General features: G+C 41.6%; 2 protein-coding genes and 1 non-coding gene across 3 annotated transcripts; 2 read left to right on the plus strand and 1 right to left on the minus strand.

The window, feature by feature from the left end:
* On the minus strand, positions 2,333-3,772 carry LOC105172241. The gene has a single exon (XM_020697403.1). The coding sequence runs from the start codon at positions 3,770-3,772 to the stop codon at positions 2,333-2,335; it is 1,440 nt and encodes a 479-aa protein (XP_020553062.1).
* Positions 10,455-10,527, plus strand: TRNAF-GAA. Its single transcript has one exon. It is a non-coding gene; the product is annotated as a tRNA-Phe (tRNA).
* On the plus strand, positions 13,519-14,079 carry LOC105172242 (arginine/serine-rich protein PNISR-like). The gene has a single exon (XM_011093614.1). It carries the CDS (start codon positions 13,519-13,521, stop codon positions 14,077-14,079), a length of 561 nt encoding a protein of 186 aa, XP_011091916.1.

Below are 23,986 nucleotides of genomic sequence, written 5' to 3' on the forward strand. Positions count from 1 at the left end.
TTTCGAAAATTTCTTGAACTATGCCTTTCTTCTTTCTTTTAGAGAGTTCATACATTTTTTTTTCTCTCTTTTTTTTCTTTTCTTTTTTTTTTCTCTTTTTTTTTCTTTTTGTTTTTATTTTTTTTCTCCTTTTCATTTTTTGTGATAGGCATAGACCAAGAAAATTGATATCGGCTTCCACAAAGTAAAGATGACCACAATATTGGAACCCCCACACTCATTTTGAGATACATCTTTTAAGCATGTAAATCACAAAGGTTTTGAAAATCTCCCATTTTAAGAACTTGTTCTTTTGAACATAAACCCATTTCCATTGATGCTCTAATAGCTCTTAGAGGGATCAAAATCAAGGTTTTAAACAAACGACGGGATAGGTTCGTATATGACGGGTTATTCAACAAAATAGGTCAAAAGGCTCAAAGGGGTTCTCTAAAGTTAAAAGAAGGCCGAAAGTGGTTTCTAATGTCTTTATCATATCCAAATAAATGCACATTTGTGTGGCCTCGATGTGGTTCAAGGCAAGTTCTAGGAAGACAAAGCCATTAGAAGTGTTATTCTCTCAAGAAAGAATGAAGATTTTTTATGGACATATCAAGCTCAAAATCTCACGAGGAATGTTTTAGTCCACTAATCCTAAATCAGAAGATTTTAACTCAAGTCATTTTGAAAACAAGCTTTCAACTAGTGAATTATCCTCAAACATAAAACATGCATTCGTTTTACACATAACATCATCAAGCCAAGATTAGTCCAAAATTGAAAGGGTCTTATCATGCCTAAATTTTTTTCAAAACCAAGCAATTTCAACTAAAATTTCCACAAGACTCAATCTTCAAAAGTCAAGAAAATCAAGCACAAAAATATCTTCTCAAGTAGTTTCAACAATCAATAAGAGCAACAATCATTTTCAATAACACCCAATTCAAGAAACATGCTCAACAAAAATACCCCCACACTTAAAATCCATATTGCTCTCAATGTGGACTATGACATGCATTTCAAGGAAAAATTAAAAGGAGAGAGTTTAAGGAAGCGTCCCTGAGTGCATGTCGCGAAAAGGTCATGGTGTGGGTGGTTGCCTTGGTGTCAGTCCGAAGTGTTCAAATAAGCCCGTCAAATTGGCTTCTATGCGAGCGATTTTTCGAGCAATCCTTCTCCACACGAGTTGTGAATCTAAGGATGCCGCTAAGAGCTTCAGATGATGGCGGAAGTGTGTTTGCACAGCGTGTGCTACGGGCACGGGGTCCCGATCTGGAGGAGGTTCCTTCTTCACGGCTTCTTTTTCAGCTACTCATCTTTGATCAACTAAAGAAAAATAGAAGAAGATAAGATATAATAGAAGAAGAATGAGAGAAAAGAGATAGATAAAACTGTACACTGATGGCCTCGGATGTGCGAGTCGCAGCAACGGCTGAGATGGGTTTCCACGGCGTCACGAAGGAGATAAGAGATAGCAGCAGATCAACGGCGGAGAGGGAGAAATCGAGTGGTTGTGTGACTGTCAGAAAAGAGAAAGAACGGGGACGGTGAATCTGGGTTTTCCCCCCATCGGAGCAGCGGCGAAAGGTGAACGTCGAACGGTGACTGGAGTCGTCGGTTTTTGGTGTCGGAGGCGAGACGGCAAGTGGCTTCGCGAACGATGACGCCGGGTGTTTCGACAGTGGGAGGTGCACATCGTCGGTGGGCTGAGGCGCCAAATTGGGGTCTCTGTTTTTTAGAGCGCGAGAGAAGACGAGACAGAGGGAGATTGGAGACAGCGCGACTGCGATTGGTTTTGCGAACGGCGATGACGGGCGGCGGTGGGTTGCTTTTCATGAGCAACAACGAACGAACGGCGGCGGCGGAGCTTTTACGGCGAGAGTTCTTGGCCGATTTGCTGAGAGAGAAAGAAAGAATCGTGGTCAAAAAGTTGAATTAAGGAAGAAAATTATTGACCTATATATATATATATTTTTGATTTTCTGATTTTTTTAAATAAATAAAAATAAAGAAAAAAAATAAATGAAGGTAAATAAAAGTGAATAACAGCCTATAAAGTGCAACTAAGTGTGGGCACGCTTAGTGGAAGCTCCAAATCTATTTTGGTGAAGTGAGTAGAAACAGTTTTGAAGGATCGACTAAGCGTGGGCACGCTTAGTGGAAGCTCCAAATCTGTCCAATTTAGCCATCCAAACAGATTTGAATAAAATTTGCAAAAACTTAAAATTAAACGAAAGAGGAAAGGATAGAGATTTCATGGGTTGCCTCCCATGCAGCACCTTTCTTTAATGTCTATGGCTAGACATTGTTGTGCCTCAACTTGAATAAGTCGGACACTCTAATTCCACTTCTTCTATGTAATGCACCCGGTGATGTGTGGATTTAGGGGAACTTGGCAGTCCATGGATGACTTCTTCCTTAAACTTATTTTGTCATGAAAGACTTGTTTCTTGTAAGTTCTTCGACTCGATCTTTTGGCAATTGTTATCTTGAATGCTCCTCTACTATTGAACATAGCATTTTTTTGCAATAAAGGATCAATAGAATCAATGAGAAAAATAGAATGCACATCATTAGAATATTTCATGGCACCATCAATTTTAAACCTCATTACCTCATTATCGAACTCCATAGAGAGAATTCCGGCATCAACATCAATTTTGGTTTTTGAGGTTTTAAGGAATGGTCTTCCTAGCAAGATGGATGTAGAATTGGGAGAAATATCCCCCCTCATATCAAGCACATAAAAATCAGCAGAAAAAACCAATTCATTAACTTGCACAAGTACATCCTCAAGAACTCCTTCGGGGTAAACTACAGAACGATCAGCAAGTTGAAGAATGACCCCCGTTTCTTTCAATGGGCCAACATTCAAAGATTCATATATAGTAAGAGGCATAATATTGATAGAAGCACCTAAATCACACATTGCTTTTTCTATTCCAATCTTTCCAATTTTGCAAGGGATAGAAAACATACCTGGATCATTGCATTTTTGGGGTAATTTTCGTTGGAGAATTGCGGAGACGTTCTCCCCCATACTTACCCGTTCCTTTCCCTTGAGTTTACCCTTGCTAGTGCACAATTCTTTGAGAAATTTCGCGTATCGGGGTATTTGCTTGATGGCATCGAGCAGCGGGATGTTTACCTCCACTTTGCGGAACGTTTCAAGGATTTCTTTTTCTTCCTCTTCTTTCTTTACCTTAGTGAATCTTTCAGGGAAGGGCGGTCTAGTTACCAAAGGCTTCGGATGGTCCGCTTCTGGTTTGGCTTGTTCTTGTTGGACCTCAATTTCCTTTTCCAACTTTCTTTTCACACCGTGCCCACGTTTGGTGTCATCTTCGTTCACATGTTCCTGCAATTCTTTTCCACTACGAAGCGTAATAGCACTAGCAATTTGTCTAGGGTTAATGACAGACTGAGAAGGTAGCTTACCTTGGGACTCTAGCTTACCAACAGACGACGCCAGTTGACTGATTTTAGATTCTAGATTTTGAATGCGCGTCTGGGTCTGTTGCTGGAATTGCTGGGTCTGTTGTTGGAATTGTTGTGTGTTGGCCACTAGTGCTTTTATCATGTCTTCGAGAGATGGGCTAGGCGTGGGGTTAGGTTGCGGAGGTGGTCTGTATTGGGGTTTTTGAAGGTGTTGGTTACCGTAACTCAGATTCGGGCGATCCCTCCATTTGGGGTTGTATGTGTTGGAGAAAGGATCATATCTTCTTTGTTGTTGTCCGGTGAATAATCCTACGGCGTCAGCATGTTCGGTAGTTGATTCTTGAAGAGTTGGGCACATGTCGGTAGCATGCCCCGTTAAAGTGCAGATACCACACGCTTTGACTTGTTGATAATTATCTGCAACAACTTTTTCAACAACAGTTGTGAGTTGATTTAAACGTTTTTCAAGATTACATACCTCGTTGCTTTTCCTAGGTGGATCATCGTGTCTAACCCCAAATTATTGCGTGTTGGACGCCATAATCGAGATTAGTTTACGCGCCTCGGTGGGGGTTTTGTCGAACAATGCTTCGCTACTTGCCGTATCTATCAGTTTTCTATCCATATTTGATAGACCTTTATAGAAATACTGGATCAACAAGTGGTTCGAGATTTGATGATGGGGGAAACTTTCCACTAGTCGATTGAATCTTTCCCAATATTCGAAAAGACTTTCTCCCTCGAATTGTCGAATCCCGCTGATCTCCTTCCGGATCGTTGTGGCTCTTGAGGCAGGAAAATATTTATCAAGAAACTGCCTCTTGATATCATTCCATCTTGTAATGGATCTTGAAGGTAGAAAGTACAGCCAATCCTTCGCTTGGTCGGCAAGGGAGAATGGGAATGCTCTCAGTTTGACTTGTTCTTCGCTTATGCCTTGTGGTCGCATTCCGGAGCATACCACATGGAATTCCTTCAAATGCTTATGTGGATCTTCACCTGCGAGGCCACGGAAAGTGGGAAGTAAATGAATTAATCCAGATTTCAATTCAAAATTTACCTCTAAATCAGGGTAGTCAATGCACAGTGCCTACTGATTCAGATCGGGCGACGTCATGTCATTGATCAATCTTTCAGGAATCAAAGTCATTATCTCTTCTTCGGATTTGCTTAGGGATTCCTCAAACTCCAATGTTATGTCTTCTTCGTCTTCGTATGGAGCGGATGTTCCTTCCAATTGTTGCTTAGTTTCCCGACGAAGTCTTCGTGTGGTCTTTTCGATTTCGGGGTCGTATACCAATTTACCTGTACGAGAAGGCCTTGACATTAATGGTAATAAAAATCAAGTAACTAAAAATAAAGAAATATACTTAAAAGCGCCACTCCCCGGAAACGGTGCCAAAATTTAATGGGTGTCGAAGTCACCAAAAATAATTCCTACTACACTTGTGAAAGTGGTAGTAGGGTCGATCCACAGGGATTGGTTTTAAGTTAATTTCTTTTAGAGAAATAGAAAATAATGGGGGAAGATTGATGATAAAAGGAAGTGATCGAAAACCAAATAGATAATTAAAAATACCTAGTGAAGATATGAGAGGGAGATTTTCCGGTTAAGGCTAGGATTATGCTTGATTCTTGTGAGTTGATCATTGATGCAAGAATATCACATGTATAGACAAATAAACCAGTTATGGTTGTCGGTACGACCTAACAACCTCACATTTCCTTACCTTTTCGTCAGCCAAGGTACGACCGTTGGTTAGATCCCTAATTAACAGACAATCCTGGGAACGTCCACAAGATTTAATCTATTAACAGCATTAAGAATTAGAAAGGCCTGATTCTAATCAACAAACTCTTACGAGGATAATTCATTTAAGCTAGATCATACATTCCCCATAACATAATTAATTATTATGACATAATTAATCATGCTACGTTGCCACTAAGCATTGACTAAATAAACAATTACACGGATTTATAAAGTCCAATTAGCTAAGCAAACCTTCTTGATAGTGAACAACCGGCCGAATCATTCATAAATCAGACGTTTGTAATAAGAGCACAGAGAATAGCATGAATATTTGTTTAACAAGTGTAGAGCACAGATTAGATCTCACAACATAATGTGAATCAAGTAATCACCATACCTTAACCAGAAAATAAGGAATTTAGCCGGACATATTAATGGAAGAACACACTAGAAAGTGGAATTCCATTGACTCCGGTAGTAAAATAAAAATAAAGAGAAAAGACGAACAAAGAATTCTATAGAGTTCTAGTCAATAACCGAATCCCTCCAACTGAAGAGATTCCCCCTATTTATAATAAAAGTTCCCTACGAATCTAGATGTAGTGGGGGGATAGATATGTGATAAACTTTAAAAAGGTAAAAAGATTACAAAAGATAAGCTTAAAAAGGAATCCTTACTTAAACACTTCATTCCTTTATCTTTTGCGGAAATCACTCGTGCTTATCCTTATCCCGAGTTGACCACTCCACTAAGCGTGGGCACGCTTTGTCAATTCTGCAGAAATTTCCTTGTAATCTTCCTTTTTTGCTGAATATGAAATAAAATCTCATAATTAGGGATGTTTTGGCTTAAAAAGAAAGATTAAATTTAAAATCATGATAATCGCAGAGTTATCAGCGCCATAAGTAGTAGTGATAGTGTAAAGAGTTATTGCTCCACAAGAGTTATATATATGTATTTATTTCATTGTTGGGGGCGCCTATGTAATGATTATTACTTCATTCTATTTTCGAGAAAAGTCTGGAATATTAACAAATTAATCACAAGTCGAGTATAATAAGGGGGTTTTCGTCTAAATTTATTTAAAAACTCTTATATGTTGTTTATCGTATGAAATGTCCTTAAAACTTATAAAATGTTTGAAACAGCTAAATATGCAAAATGCATAAAAACCCCCCTGTATTTTAGAAGTATGCAAAAAACACCCCCCTATTTTTAGAATATGCTAAAAATCCCCTCATGTTTTGTTTTAGTCAGCAAAAAACCCCCATTTTGTTGACAACTAACGGGAAGTGGAGGAGACGTGCGTCTGCTACATTTCATAGTCAATTTCTGCGGTTTAGGTTCAAATTTAATGATACTTTGGACTAAAATACCCCTCTATGGGACTATATAACATACAAAGGGCTTTTTGGCTTGTTTTGTGTCTTCCTTTTGCCATTTCTCACCCTAAAAAATAAGTATTAAATTTTGTCATATTAAATTTATATTGAAGTATTTAATTAATTTAATTAATTTAATATTAAATATTAAATTAAATTATATTTAAATTCAAAGAATTTTATATTTGTTAATTGTTAAATCTAAAATTATTTTAATTAATTAAAATATATATTTAATTACAATAAATTATTCTTAATTAGTTAAAATATTTAATTATTATAATTATTTAAAATATTCTTAATTAACTAAAATATATTTTAATTAATATAATTAAAATTAATTAAAAAATTAAAAAAAATCAAAAGGCAAGCAATTGGTGGTGGTCGGCAATCGAAAAATTGAGATCTATGCATAAAGTTGATGAAGATCGGAGAGAGGGGGCTCATTCCATTCGCAAGGAGGAGGCGTAGCTATTGGTGGTGGTCCGTGACCGTGGGTCGCTCCGGTGATGGCGAATCGATGGCAGAAAGTTTCGGTGGTCGTGGTGGTAGCTCAGCGTCTATGGTTGATGAAATCCCAAATTATTTGAGGAGAAATGTTCGCATCATCAAGAGAGTCGAATGATATGTGTGGGCCCGGCGACTCGCCGTGACGACGCTGGAATTTTAGAGAGAAGGTGGCGTCGAAATGTTGGGCAAAATAACAGTTTTCAAGGATTTTGTGGTGGCGCGTCCGGAGGAATTTCATGACACGGGCACTATGGCTGGACTGGTCGTGAGACGGCAAGTCGAACAGTAGTAGTCGTGACGGGAGACACGCCGGCGTTCTCTGGCGGCCGGCCTGTGGCAGCGGGGGAAGGGGTGGGGGTGGGGTGGAGGGTAGTTAGTTTATATATATATATATATATATATATATAATATTTTTTAATTTTTAAATTATTTTTTAAAATTCAAATGTTGAGATTAATTGATTAGATCTAACGATCAGTATTTGATCAAAAAAAATCCAATGGTTATTAAAATAAGAAATATTATATATTAAGTAAGGGTATAACGGTTATTTTCTAAAAAATTAACACCGTTAGTTGGATTTAACGAAGAGGGGGCGATTGAGCTGAGTTTTACAAAATACAAGTGGGCTTTTAGCCTATTCTCATAACAAGAGGATTTTTTTTCAGACTTTTTAAAATATAGGGGGTTTTATGCATTTTGTCCAGCTAAATATAGATGTTTTGTGTCTTTTCAAAAAATATGCATCTCCTCAATCGTACCTCTTAAATCCAAACGGTGCAACCTTATAAAGATGTCTGTTGTGATCAGCTGCTTCTAGAAATCAGCTTTAAAGTTTTTCCAAAAAAGACATCTTCTTTCAAGAAATAATATTTATTATTTGCAACTTTTATAAGAGAATAATATAATTCAAAAGCATAATTTTTAAAAAATAATATAAAATAAAAATATTATTTTATTTCTCCAAATAAATGTGAACGTGCCACATGCCCAAGGTCCAAGTGCCAAGTGAATTAAAATATATAAATTCCTTTCTTTCCTAAATTATTCCGTCCAATTTTCATTTTAAAATGTTTTTAGAATAAGTGACCGACAAGTAATTAGTGGCCTCTGTCATCTATAATAAAGAACAATCTTATTCAATTTAGTCTTAATATATAATGAATAAAGTAAAGTTCATTTGGCCTTCTTTGTTCTGTTTACTTATATTGCCTTATATGCATGTTCTGGACAAAGTCCATGCACTATTCATAACTAATGAAATTAGGTCGAGCATATGATGGTGACTGTGATACCTACTTTCAAGTGTTAGTTTGAAACATTCCAAATTCGAGAATCTCGATACTGGGATCGAGGGTTCTATAAAAACTTTTACTAAGTAATGTATCCATATGATGAGTGTCAAGTTTCATTCACGATGGGCATGTGACATTTATACATTATTAGTGGCTGGGCGGCAAAGAGTTATCAAGCTAACTGAACTAACTGGTGAGGAGTTGTCATATAGAAACCTATAAGGCATGATCGGTATGACGTGAACTTCTCAACTCTCTAATAGTACGGGATTTACTCCTTGGACTTCAGGGTCTACAATAGCCTTGTGCATGGGGCTATTGTACCTATGTCTTGAAAAAATGTGATTGTGTTCTTGTCTTGCTAGCATGAGAAGGAGGTGATCCTCGGGAGTGGACATCTTTGAAGGATTTCAAAGTTGAAATCTAGACGAGAATGATTAGGTTGAAGAGGAACAACGCTCGAAGCAGATTGAGAAAAAACTACGAGGGTAAGAATTCGGTTTAAATTCTTATATTCTCTTGGGCGTTTCTTTTAATTCTTGGCCTGTTTATTATTTGTACATTGATCGCCCGGGATAAGAACAAGGGTATACCTTTTGAGCGGGTTTAATTTCTCTTTAATTTTGTTAATTCATTTTCATACTTTCGCCACGTTTCCCGAGTCGATCCGCTTCCTACGCCTTCGGCCTCTGCGTTGCCCTCCCCTACCCCACGGACCCCGAGCCACAAATTTGAGCTGGATGTCAACCAATGTTCCCTCTAAGAGCTCCATCACGGCTTGCCAAATTCCTCCACTTCCTCTTGATTATCTTGGATCATAAGGTCCCATTTGCCTCAGATCTGAGATGTGGCAAACGCTTCCTTACGATCCCCTAGATTCTCTACCGTCCAGCCCGTGTTCTTGCTGAACTTCCCTACTACCCATCTTCTTGTCCTTATCCTGATCTATTGGTTGCCCCTGAGCTACGATTGCAGTCCCCCCTTGCCCTGAGAAACCCGTCCCCTAACCTAAACCTTGTGCCGGCACGAAATTCCCAAAGGCAGTAGACCCTCTATGTTGTGCGTGTAGTGGTTGCTAATATGGAGTTGTTGTTCCGTTAGCCTGTTCTGGTGTTGAGAATCTGCCCATACCTTTGGTAAACAAGGACGCATGCAGTCATGGACTATACAGTGTGTCTACTCTAGGGTTTTAGAAGTCATCGGCAAATTGCATCTCACAATATTCCGCAATGTGTCCCAAACACCCATAGATATAGTAGAAGTTAAACAGTCACTCATAAGTGAAAGTAACGAGATGTTCATCCCCCATCTATGTTCGATCTTTAAAGCACGTTTAAGCGGGACGTTGACGTTTTGATCTCCACCCTGATTCGTAGTGTCCCACCCCAGGGGCATCCTAACGAATCCATCTCCAAGTCTCTAAGTTTACCCAATTTATTCACAATGAACTTGGCTATGCCCAGGTTCATTTTACTTAGCGGCAACTCATGGACATGGAGAAAAAATTTGCAACAGTTTATATCCACACGCATGGGATTTTCTTTCCCTCCAATACCGTTGAGAAAGAGGATGTTTCTTTCAAAACTCCATAGGCACTCCTCTAGTGCTCTATTCCTATCAATCACGTGGTTGAACCGCATCAGAGACATCTTTAAAGCTATTTGATCTTCATGCCATGCACCAGCTGATTCATACTCTTGATAGATGCACATAGGCCTGCGAAGTTCACCAGACGACTGGACAAGAGTCGGCCAACAAGGCAAAGCTGATATCCCTCTGACTCCGAGTGCCATAACCCATCCAGGATCACCAACCCTGCTTTCTCATCCTCCCTCAAATGCAGCAAACCTCACAACTTACTAATATCCTTCTCCATCCCCCTTCCAATTCGGCGATACGTGAAAGAAGACACGCACAAAACTGTACCTTGGAAGGAGGTGAAAATGGCCCAACTCCAGCCCATAACCCTTGGGCGAAGCAGGCCACCCAGAAGGAAAACACAACCCTGCAAAACAAAACCTAAATTGCAGTAGTATGACAAATTCTCTTGAGTAAAATTCTATTTAACATTTGTTTACTAGTTCGACACAGGTCAACACGCGGGGATAGCTCAGTTGGGAGAGCGTCAGACTGAAGATCTGAAGGTCGCGTGTTCGATCCACGCTCACCGCATTTTCTTTCATATTTTGAACGCTGATCTTAGCTCTCAGTTAGCCATAGGATGCGAACGGTTGTCGATTCTCTTTCGTTATTAAACTCTACTCATTCATACCAACAGCCTTAGACTAAATTCAAGTTCATAAGTTTAATACAGAAACAAGTTATCAAGTGAAAAATTATACAAGATTAATTAGTTTAATGTTCAGCTGATAGTTTTTCAATCATAGAGGTGTGAAACTTTATCCAATAATAATTATCAGGTGTTTATGCAAATTCATCGGAATAAATTTATATATATATATATCTATATATATATGTCAAGTTGTGCCCATATCCATCCCATGTTCGCTTAGGACTGGGCTAGTCCTAGTCGGTCAGATATTGGTACCTAGGACCTCCCTAGGCCAGTAACCAACCACCTGGTTTTGAGCCTCTTTCCATAGTGAAGGACATATAATTTTTATTAATATTATTTTAAATTAACTATTCTAATAGATTTTTTATTACTTTTAAAATTCTAAATCTTTTAAATTTATTATCTATTTCTAAATTTTTAATACATTAATTCATTAATACTCTTAGTTTATTTTTTTTCAAAATTTATTTTAATTCCTTTCTGGATTCATTATTATCTAAGCTTATATTGTAAATTTTATAGTCAAATTATCTTCTATGTGGATTATATAGTCTTACTATTTTTTTCTAGTCATAATCTTTTGTTTGATTTAATTTATTATTTATTTATCTCATATGACAATCATAAATTTATTTAATTGTTCAAAAGATTACTAAATCTTAATTAAAAAAAAAAAAATAGACACATTCAGACCTAGTTGGGTCTGGTCCAGGCCTCTACCTGGGCTATTTCATGGGTTGGGCCTAGATAATAAAAATAGACCCAATTAGATCCTGTTTAAAGGCCCAAAACCAGTTATGAACAATAATGTGCCGGGATTTTTTGGTTGGCATGTGCCAGTCTTAAGCCGACTTGACCTACTGTGCACCTTGATACCTGGATATAATCGTTTTGAATTCTATTATTCATTTAATTATTCATCATATATTTTTATTTAATTGAATAATTATATAATTAATCTAATATAAACTAAAATTTGTAGTGCTATGTATTATATCTTGAAATAGTAAAAATATTTGCAATGAAATAAGAAAGTTAAAAAAAAATGGATGTGGAGTAAATAATTTTGGAATAGAAAGATTTTTTTTTAATTTAATCTTGGAATCATGATATTTTGTTGAAAAAAAATAAGAGAAGTGATTCTATTAGATTATCGTATTTTCTTTTTCGTGTTTTGTCTTAAGCCATGCTAATTAATAAGATAAATAAAAAATTCAATTATTTATATTTCTTTGTTCTAATAAAATTTGAATTCACAAAAATTAATTATTATATATAAAATATATTATGTGGTGAAGATAATCAACATTCAATATTGTTTATATTTTCTTTTTACGTTGTTCAATTTTATTCATTTGGCTTTATTGATTAGCTAATGGTTGTCCTTAAGAACTATATATGTGATGGGTATACATATATCAGCCCTACAAAAAGACTGAAACACCCTTCATTAAGGGCATTATGGTCATTTCCGCGATCAGGATCCGCGTGTTTTGTAGCGGGCGGGTCGCAGAGGACCCGACCCGGGTCGCATAGACTAACGGAAGACCCGGACAATGACGACCGTTCGATCAGAATGTGAATCAGCAAGATAAGGCCACGTGGCCCAGTATTTGCCGTACAATTGTGTACTATAAATAGACCCCGATACGCCATAAATGAGGTAACTGTTATGCATTAATTGAGATCGAACTCTGAGATCGCATACATTTCTCTCGATTAACCTAACTTGAGCGTCAGAGGGTCATTGTCGGGGACGTGCCCGACGAGCTCACGGTTCGTGTTTTATTCTCAGCGGACCTAAAGTCTGTTCCGGAAGAGTTGGTCGACCAGCAGTGAGATTGTCTCAGGAGATCGAATAATTCGACCCGAATTAGTTGGCGCCGTCTGTGGGAACATCTGAGAATTCTTTATCGTTATGGAAGGTTCATCGAGGAGAAATGCTGCGGAAGAGGAGACGCCCAGGAAGGGAACAGGTGCCACCATTCAAATAACTCTGGACGAGTTGCAAAGAATGATAGAGGAGGCAAGCCGAAAAGCAATTGTGGAATACGAAAGGAGAACAGCGACTCCCCTGGTCAAGGAAACTGCTAGAAGGCAGTTATTCGAAAATGTGGAACCATTAAGAGAGTCAAGGGTGCAAGGGGAACAAGAACATCGCAGCAAGCGACCGGCGTCGTCCGATGCAGGTTCTAGTAGCCACGGACGCGCGAAAGAAGGGAACCGGTGATATCCAGGGCCGAAGTAGAAAGTGTGGGCAAACAGATACACAGCTTGAATAAGCAGATCGACGAGTTGAAGAAGCGAGGGGAGATCGTCTCGCAGAATAAAAATTCCCCTTTCTGTAACGACATCCTCATTCAAACAGTCGAGCTAGGGTTCAGGGTCCCCGACCTGAGGAGATATGATGGGATGAGAGACCCGCAGGAACATGTGGTTGCCTTTGAAATGGTAATGAACCTTTACGGACAATCAACCCCAATAATGGCAAAACTGTTTGCGACCACACTCACGGGGAAAGCTTAAGAGTGGTTTACGAACCTGCCTCGAGGAAGCATTGAATCCTACGAGCAGCTCGTGCAAAAGTTCAACTTCCATTTTGCGAGCAAGAAGAAGCAGAAGAGGTCCGCCACACATCTCTTCAACATCTGGCAGAGAGAGGATGAAACTTTGAAAAATTTCATGGGTCGGTTCAACAACGAAACCCTGAAGGTGCAAGAGTTAAGGATTGACATGCTCGTGAGCATCCTCATTCACGGGCTCAGGAAGAGCTCTTTCGCATCCGCCCTCGCACGAGATCCGCCCGTCGATGTCGAGCAGTTGATGGCGCTAGCACAGAAATATATCGACGAAAAGGAGAGAACGCGATGAAAGACTCAGAACGAAGGGAGCGAGAGTACGTCCCTAGGCGGCCTCAAGAGGGCAGGGGAGGAGGAAATGACAAACCTAAAACAGAGAAACGGAAGGAACCCAAGTATGTTTCGAAGTACCACAATTACACTCCTTTAGCCATGTCTCGAGAGAAGGCCCTGATGATGGTAGAGAATGTCGATGTGCTGAAGTGGCCAAGACACACGAGATACACCCCCTCCAAGAAAACTTCTAACAAATACTGCCGTTTCCACCGGGAGAGGGGACACAATACAAAAGAATGCTATCAGCTGAAGGATGAGATCGAAAGGCTTGTTAGGCAGGGGCATTTCAGAGATCGCGTGCCCCCAAATTGTAAAATCGGTGGGGAAGGAAGGAGGAGCAGATCGAGAAGCCGTGATCGCAGGAGGAGCAGATCGAGAAGCCGTGATCGCGACAGAAACCCGGGCCCATCAAAAACCGACAGGGCCCCGATAGGCGGGAACAACGCTCCCACCAAGGGCGTTATATACACGATTGCGGGAGGACCGACCGCGGGAGATTTGAGCCGAACATGAAAGAGATGCGCTCGAACGGCCGGCTCGGTTCGAGAAAAGGAATTCGTGCTGAAGGTGGAGGACGAAGAGGCTATCTCATTCAACAGTTCGGACAGATTGGAGGAGGGTGGAGAACAAAACGACCCCATGGTCGTCAAGCTAGATATTGCGAACTTCACCGTTCACAAAGTGTTGATTGATAGTGGGAGCTCAGCGGACATCATCTTCAAAAATGTGGTGGATCGGATGGGGCTGGAGAACGTGAGGCTCGAACCCGTAAAAACCACGTTCGTCGGCTTTGGGGGAAGTGAAGTGGCCTCACTAGGAACGATTGAGCTGCCAGTGTCTATGGGAGAGGAGCCAAAAAGAAAAACTTTGATGGTCAAATTCTTGGTGGTGGATACTCCTTTCACATAGAACGTCATATTGGGTCGGCCGGGACTGAACTCATTCTGGGCGGTCATCTCCACGTACCATATGAAGATGAAGTTCCCTACTGAATACGGAATCGGGGAAGTGTCATGCGACCAAAAGGAGGCTCGGAAATGCTACAACTTGTCGGTAAAAGGAGAGCCGAGGTCGAAGAAGCAGAAAGTCAGGGAGGACGCGGAGCCCCGACCGTATGAAGCCGAACACTTGAAGCCCAGTGAGGAATACAAGGCTGTACAGCTCGCAACAGAGGATCCCAGCAAAACGACTCGGATAGGGTCCAGCATGAACGAGGGAGAGATGGCCATGATTGACTTCCTGCGAAAGAACGCGGACATGTTCGCATGGAGTCCATCGGATTTCACCGGAATTGACCCGGAGGTCATTGTACACCGATTGAATGTGGACCCGATGGCTCGACCTGTGCAACAAAGGAAGAGGACTTTTAGTAGCGACAAGAACGAAGCTATCAGGCAAGAGGTCGAGAAGCTGCTGAAAGCCGGATATGAATCGGAAGTCCAGTACACGAATTGGCTTTCCAATGTAGTACTTGTCCCGAAATCTTCAGGAAAATGGCGAATGTGTGTAGATTTCACGGACCTAAACAAGGCCTGCCCGAAAGACCCGTATCCGCTACCTCGGATCGATACCATGGTGGATTCGACCGCGGGATTCGAGCTCTTCTCAATGATGGACGCATACCAAGGATATCACCAGATCCAAATGGCAGAGGAGGATAGAGACAAAACTTCTTTCGTCACAGATAAGGGGATTTATTGCTACAACATGATGCCGTTCGGACTGAAGAACGCGGGTGCGACCTACCAACGATTGGTTAATAAGATGTTCGGCGATTTGCTCGGAAAAACCATGGAGGTATATGTCGATGACATGCTGGTCAAGAGTAAGAGGTCACAGGACCACATCAAAGATCTCTCTCAGGCGTTCAGCATAATGAGGTCGCATGGAATGAAGCTCAATCCGGACAAGTGTACCTTTGGAGTGACAGGGGGAAAGTTTTTGGGGTACATGATCAGCGAACGAGGAATAGAGGCAAACCCAGAAAAAATTCAAGCTATAATAGGTCTGAGATCGCCCAATTCAATCAAGGAGGTGCAGAAGCTTACGGGAAAGATCCCATCCTTAAGCAGATTTATATCTCGATCGGCGGACAGGAGCTTACCGTTTTTCAAGGTCTTGAGGAAACCTAAAAACTTCACGTGGACACCAGAATGCGATCAGGCTCTGCAGGAGTTGAAGGAATACCTCACAAAGCCTCCACTGCTCGCGAACCCGAAGGAAGGTGAGACTTTATTCTTATACCTAGGGGTGTCCGAAAACGCGGTCAGCTCGGTATTGGTAAGGGAAGAGGCCAGCAATCAAAATTCGGTGTATTATGTCAGCAAAATGCTCTAGGGGGCCGAATCACGATATTCGGAGATGGAAAAACTCGCCCTCGCCTTAGTTGTAACAGCTCAAAAATTGCGACCATATTTCCAATCGCACAAAGTGGTGGTACTGACGAACCACCCTCTCAAACATGTGATGTCACGACCCGAAGCTTCCGGGAGACTAATTAAGTGGGCGGTAGAATTGGAACAGTGCGACATTAAGTATCAGCCCAAAACGGCCCAGAAAGCGCAGGTGCTAGCGAATTTCGTGACAGAATTAATCGGCGATCAGAAAAGGCCCGGAACGGTCGAACAGCCTTGTTCGAAATGGATGTTGCATGTCGATGGGTCCTCCAACGCGAATAATGGAGGAGCAGGCATATTGATCCAAGGACCCGAGGGAGTCGAGATAGAAGTGGCTGCTCGCCTATCATTCCCAGTAACAAACAATGAGGCGGAATACGAGGCATTGGTATTAGGACTGGAGCTCGCATATGAGGCAGGTGCTCGTGATCTGGAGGTTTTTACCGACTCACAGCTGATCGCTATGCAGATCGAAGGAGCATACGAGATGAGAGAGAGAACAATGACACAGTATAAAGAAATCGTGCAGCGATTGATGGGAAAGTTTAGTAGATGTTCCGTTTCGCAAGTTCCCCGAGCAGAAAACGACAAAGCGGATGCTCTGTCAAAATTTGGAGCGGCGATGGATGGAATTCGGGATCGCAAAATCACAGCCTTAGTACGCGACCAGTTGGCCCTCGCGAGTAGAACATAAGTCCAGGTCGTCTCAGCGGCGGGGTCTTGGATGAGCGAAATCGTAGGGTATCTTGAGGACCGTACCTTGCCTAGCGACCCGGTGGCAGCAAAAAGAGTCAAATTTCGGGCTGCTCGATTCACACTGTTGGAGGGCCAGTTATACAAAAGGACGGTGGACGGCCTCTCTTGAAATGCTTGGATGAAGAGAGGGCCACGTACGTGATGCGTGAAATACATGAAGGAAGCTGTGGCAATCATTCAGGAGCGAGATCGCTAGCTCATAAAGTGATGCGACAGGGGTATTTCTGGCCCACCCTAGTCGAAGATTCAAAGAACTTGGTGAGAAAATGTGAAAGCTGCCAGAAGTATGCTTCCTTAATACATCAACCCGCAACCCCCATGGAACCGATCAAGATAGCATGCCTGTTCGACCAGTGGGGAATTGACATCGTAGGACCCTTTCCACCCGCGCAAGCTCAGAAGAAGTTCATCATCGTGGCGGTCGAATATTTCTCCAAGTGGGTCGAAGCGGAAGTGGTAGCCAAAATATCTGAGAAGGAAGTTATCAACTTCATCTCGAAGAACATCATATGCAGATTTGGCATACCCCGGATACTGATATCTGATAATGGCACGCAATTCCAGGGCAGGAAGATCACGGAATGGTGCAAGGAGCTAAAGATTGCACAACACTTCACGGCAGTCGCGAACCCTCAGGCGAACGGACAGAACGAGGTGACGAATCGGACAATCTTGCAACACTTGAAGACGCGCCTCGACAATAGGGGATCGTGGGTTGACGAGCTGCCCGGGGTCTTGTGGGCTTACCGCACAACGCCGCGAACCGCTACGGGCGAGACCCCTTTCTGCCTAGTATACGGGACCGAAGCCATCATTCCGGCGGAGATCGGGGAGGAATCGCAAAGAGTCGGGCAATATGAACCCGAGACGAATCGAATCGAACGAAATTTCGACCTCACCGTCATCGAAGAGAAGAGGGAGGCTGCATACGCTCGAATTTTACACCACAAGGGCCTAATGATGAAGAGCCACAATCGCAGAATTCGATCACGCCAATTGCAGGTTGGAGATCTCGTGCTGAAGAAAGTGGAGGTCTCAAAACACGTGGGAAAGTTGGAGCCGCCCTGGGAGGGCCCTTACAAAGTGATCGAGATCAGAAAGAAGGGCACGTATAGATTGCAAGACATGCAAGGTCGCGAATTACCACGCCCTTGGAACATGCAGAACTTGAAGAAGTTCTATGCCTGAAACTAGGAGCCTGTGAAAGGCCATCAACTGACGGATCAAACAAGGAGCCTATGAAAGGCCATCAACTGAGGGATCGAACAAGGAGCCGGTGAAAGGCCATCAACTGAGGGATCGAACAGGGAGCCTGTGAAAGGCCATCAACAAGACGATCGAACAAGGAGCCTGTGAAAGGCCATCAAACGAACAAGTTGAACAACAAAAGACCCACCAGCAGAGAAACTGTACGCGAAAAGTTCTAGCAGATTACCAATTGTATATTTCTAAGGTTAGGAAGATTGTATCCATGTTAAACATTGCGTTGTTAAGCATTTGTACCCACTGCAATTTACCCAAAGGGATTCATAAAACCGTATTTGTTTTCGTGCGTATATCCGTGTATGTATTCACCTCTTTATTATTGCTCGTTACTTGAATCTTCTAAGTACAAAGCGCGAACTGAAAAAGACGCGTCCAAAATGCGATTTGAAAAAGACGCACTCAAGCAAAATGCGAACTGACAAAGACGCGTCCAAGATATGATCTGAAAAAGACGCACTCAAGTAAAGCGCGAACTGAAAAAGACGCGTCCAAAATGCGATCTGAAAAAGACGCACTCAAGCAAAATGTGAACTGAAAAAGACGCGTCCAAGATGCGATCTGAAAAAGACGCACTCAAGTAAAACGCGAACTGAAAAAGATGCGTCAAAAATGCGATCTGAAAAAGACGCACTCAAGCGAAACGCGAACTGAAAAAGACGCGTCCAAAATGCGAACTGAAAAAGACGCACTCAAGCAAAACGCGAACTGAAAAAGACGCGTCCAACATGCGTACTGAAAAAGACGTATTGATGTCACTCGTGAACTAAAAGAACGGTTGAAAAGAGGCAAGCTTCATACGATCAGAAAGACATGCAAGGGGCAAATAAAGAAGCAAAATATGCGAGCTGCCAAAAGTTATATTAATAAAGTGTCATGTACAGGGGTCGTCAAAATCCTCACCCCGACGTCCTGTTTACAAAAAATGAGGTTTCTAAGAATCTCTAGGATTTACATTTTGATCAGTTAGCTCAAATCCTATTACAAAAATAGATCGGGATAGATCAGGCATCAGCTTCCACCTCCAGCTCATCCCTCAGGACCATAAACTCATCATCATTCAGTTCAGGATCCGGGGGAAGGGGTTGGAGGTCGCCATCAAGCGAGATGTCTAACTTGCTGCGGTCAAAAGACTCACTAAATCCGCCAAGCTTTTCGAGCTGAGACAAGCAGGTCTCATAGCCTTTGGCGAATGAGTCCGCAGACTTGGTCTCGAGTGCGGTCGTGAAAGTATCAGTCTTCAGAAAGTCACGAACCGTGGACATCCTAGAGCCGGCCAAGATGCGTTGATGTTCTTCGATCGGAATGTGGCCGGCTTGGCCCTCCTCCACCCCGCGTTTGCGGCCCTCCTCGAGTCCAGCTTCATGTCCGGCCTCGAATGCTTCTTTCTTGGCCTCCGATAGAGCCACTTCGTGCTCAGAACGGAGGATCTCTTTATCCTTCTTGGAAGCATCGAGCTCGGCTCGCAGCTTTTGTTTTGGATCCCCCAAGGCCAGCAGGTTATCCTCCTGCTTGCGTTCTGTCTCATCTCGTTCGGCCAGTTGAGACCTCAAATCTTGCACCTTCTGATCAGTCTGAATGTAACTCTTCCGACATTTAAGACTCAGGCTCCGGACGAAGGTCATGACCTGCAAGGTCGAAGACAGCGGATAAGAAGATCGAACTGACGGAAAACAGAGATTGATCAGCTGAGGTGTACTTGGACCAGGGAGTGAGCCGCGAACTCCTCGAGCCGAATGGGGTTGTTCGTCACCAGCTCCCCTTGATCGCGAACGGAAACAAAGAAGTTATATACAGCAAAAGTATCATTTCCTGCTTCGCCATAAAGGGACGAGCTCGACATGTCATCCCATTCCGGGGGCGGCACGTTACCGCGAAGAGCCGCCCGGCTCTCTTCCCAGCATGAGGCGAGCTGCGCCACTCGCAAAAACTTATCCCGATCTTCTTCAGCTCCCGTCTTGTCTGCGGCTTCCTTAGCCATCCTGCTTAGCACACGCGGGCCTTGCGATTTGGGAGGAGGGGGGTGAGAAGGCTCTGCAGGCTCCTTGCCTTTGCCTTTGTCGCTAGGTCCTAACTTGGATTTAGAACCATGCCCCTTCTTCGGGGAGGATCGTTTCCTCTTCTTGGATCCTTCCTCGGAAGGAGGACCTTGGTTCCCCTGGTCACCACTAGCCTCGTCCAAATTCAATTCAAGCTCTGAGGAGTTGTAGCCAAGGTGACCATGGGCTGAAGGCGTCTCCTCGCTGTCGACCGGAATAGGCTGCTGAACAGCCGGGTCCACAACCGCCAAGGCTTTCGAGGGAACTGGGGCAGGCAGGTTAGGATCCGAAGAGCCTGCGACCCCTTTTCCTTTCTTCGTCGCATCCGAAGGGCCTGCGATCTCCCCCCCCCCTTTCTCGCCTTATTCTGAGATGCGGTCCTCCGCAAAGCCGTGCGCGAGCTCATGATTATACTATCTACAAAAAGAGAAGTGAGTACGCGCAAGCATGACAGTAGCCGCAACAATAGAACCGAAAGGAGAATCACCTAGAGACTCTTCGATATGAAGGGAAGCTGGAGAGAGCCCAGATAATTGCAAAACCTTCTCAGTGAGAAGCTTCTTGGGATCGTACTTATAGAACGTTAAGCTCCTTATCTGATCGCCCTCCAGCCCCCCTCCACTTATTTTTGGGGCAGGTTTATACTTGGTCCACTCATTTCTAAAGGGCCAGACACCTCTAGGAGGTCGAACAAAAATGTAGCGATCTAACCAAGCTCCTATGTTCGACTTCAGGGTGCTTAAATACCCGCAATCGGGCTTGGCCGAGAGATAGAAAAAACCTCGACTACCAGACCGCTTCGAAGTGGTGAAAGAATACAGACTCCAAAAATTGTCAAAACTGGGTTCTAAGCCTAGAAATTGCATCATCACCACAAAAAGAACGATGTGAGTGACAGAGTTAGGAGAGAGCTGCATAGGGCATAGCCCCAACTTCTTCAAAATTGCGGCTACCGGAGGAGCCAAGGGAAATCGTAACCCGGCATCAAGGTGTTTGATAGAAAAGGCGCTAAAACCTTCGGGAGGGCGATGCATGCGATCGAAAGTAGCAGGGATGACAACATCAAAATCGGAGGATATATGGTATTTCTCTCTAATCTTATGGACAGGAGTTCTAACTTTGCTAACTACAGCCTCCCAAGGGTTCTTGGCAAGTCGGTCTTGGAATTTTGCAAGGACAGAAGGGCCAGCCTGTTCGTCATTGAGTTTTTCGGCAGGAAACTTCTTATTTCTTTTGGGGGAGGCAGAATATGACCCGTGAGAAGACCCAGACACCAACCCAGACCCTAACCCCGACGATGAGCCAGACCCAAACCTAGAAGAAGACCCAGACCTAGAGGACTCAGACCCAGACTCGGAGCCGGTCGAAGAGGACTCAGAGCCAGGTCGTGACTTAGAATTCGAGCTAGAGCGAGGAGGCATCGTACCTTTAAGCAAGATGGCTCTGGAAGCAGTAGATCGAATGCGAACTTGAAATCAGGAGTCCTGGTCGCTCAAAGTTTATGCGTGCGGTAGGTTGGGTGTTCAAACGGATGGCGTATTTATAAGCAGACCGCTCTGGGGAAACTTGGGTGTTCAAACGGATGGCGTATTTATAAGCAGACCGCTCTGGGGAAACGCGCCTAAGATTGACCGAGGAAATTCTGCCACGTGTGGGCGATCAACGGACGCGACGGTTGGACTTCCTCAAAGGCAACGAACTTGCACTTTGAAAAAGTGGGGGAGTAATGATGGGTATACATATATCATCCCTACAAAAAGACTGAAACGCCCTTCATTAAGGGCATTATGGTCATTTCCGCGACCAGGATCCGGCGTGTTTTGTAGCGGGCGGGTCGCATAGACTAACGGAAGACCCGGACAATGACGACCGTTCGATCAGAATGTGAATCAGCAAGATAAGGCCACGTGGCCCAGTATTTGCCGTACAACTGTGTACTATAAATAGACCCCGATACGCCATAAATGAGGTAACTGTTATGCATTAATTGAGATCGAACTTTGAGATCGCATACATTTCTCTCGATTAACCTAACTTGAGCGTCGGAGGGTCATTGTCGGGGACGTGCCCGACGAGCTCACGGTTCGTGTTTTATTCTCAGGGGACCTAAAGTCTGTTCCGGAAGAGTTGGTCGACCAGCAGTGAGATTGTCTCAGGAGATCAAATAATTCGACCCGGATCAATATGTAATGTTTAGGGTCTCAATTCACTTGCACAATCAAATAGTTGTTGCACAATATATACAATATTTGTTCTAATGTAGTTCATTTTTTAGATATAAGAAAACTTCAATTATTAATATAAATAAGATTATAGTAATGAAAATAAGAAATATTGAAAAAAGCATGAGTATAATCATAAAAATATGCAAAATCAAATTTTAAATTTATTTGTACAAATGGAGCCTGTAGTAAAAGACGACGATTTTGTTATTGCTGTCATCTACAAAATTGATGTTAAGAAATCCAATTTTAGTAGCAAATACCCTTGTTACGGCTATAACCAGACAATCGCAGCGAAAAATAATGATTTTTGCCACTATTTTCACTACAAAAATGATGCCGTGACAAAAGTCAATTCTTTGTGGCAAATATCCTTTTGCTACAAATTTTATCCGTAGCAAATCATTTGCTACGCTAGTCTTCCCTAAGCTTATAATGGTCGGAAAAACGTTTTTACTACGAATTTCAGCCTTTTGCTAAGATTGTTGCATGGTGGCTATAAATCATTTTTCCTATAGTGTAATAAGACTCCTACATTAAAAGATCATCTTATATTTCATTGGAAAGTTTATTTAATTTAAGACTAGATTGTTCTAGAGTAGGGTAATGGTAGCAAGGATTATTATTTTAATTATACAAATGATTGTAAGTAATGATAGAGATTAATTTATATTATTGACAATTTTCTGAAAATATATGACACATATATTATACAATTAATAATTTAGTTTATTTTCTGAAAATTTATTGTGAAATTATTATATTTGGTAAATTATATTTCTGCATTACTTCTTTTATTTCTTTCCTAAGAACACGAAAAGATTGCACTAATCATCTTGAGAATATCATTATATAAACTCTTTTTACATAACTTGAACAATAATAAAACAATAATTTCACCATTCTTAGTAGAAATATTTGTTGAATTTATCATCTCTATATTCAAAATATCAATTGTTATTCGTATTAACAATATTGTATATGTGAAAATATTGAAAAATCATAAGTTACTTATAATTATAAGTTATTGTGCTAGGATTCATAGTGCATAAGTTCTAATTGCTATGTTATTAGAGTTTAAATTTGTCAAAATCTTTGGTCTTTATACAATTAGAAGCTTTTCCGAAAAAATGCAAGCAACCCCCTTATAATATCGCAAATGAGCAAATTACCCCCTTATGAAAAAATAAATAACGATTTACTTCTCTGTATTTTTTAAAATACAATAATTTACCCCCCTATGATTTTTAAAATGAAGCAATTTACAAGGAGGTAAATTGCTTCATTTTAAAAAAGTATAGAAGGGTAAACTGCTATATTTTTCTCATAAGGGGGTAATATACTCATTTTTAATATAATAGGGGGATCAATTGCTATTCACCCGAAGCATTTCACATGTCTAGTTTATACAATTTTAATCCTTCAACTATTTGTAATCTTTGAAGCGCATACTTGTATTTTCAAAACATGCTCGTAATTTTTAGTCATATTTCAAATTTTATGCGAATTTCTATTTTATTTGTATTATAATTGTTAGCAAAAAAAAAAAATATTTCGTTATATCTATATTTTTCCTTTTTGAAGTAATGGAACGTAAATTTTAAATGTATATAATTAAGTAATTTCTTATCTTTTAAGTATAAGCAAAATTTGATTTAATAAAGTTGGCCATATTTTTTTCATTTTGATTCTCAAAGCTACATATTTCTCAGTTTATAACGTAATTCCAAATATTATAGAGACA

The sequence above is a fragment of the Sesamum indicum genome, linkage group LG10 (genome assembly GCF_000512975.1).
Source record: "Sesamum indicum cultivar Zhongzhi No. 13 linkage group LG10, S_indicum_v1.0, whole genome shotgun sequence".
Lineage (NCBI taxonomy): Eukaryota > Viridiplantae > Streptophyta > Magnoliopsida > Lamiales > Pedaliaceae > Sesamum > Sesamum indicum.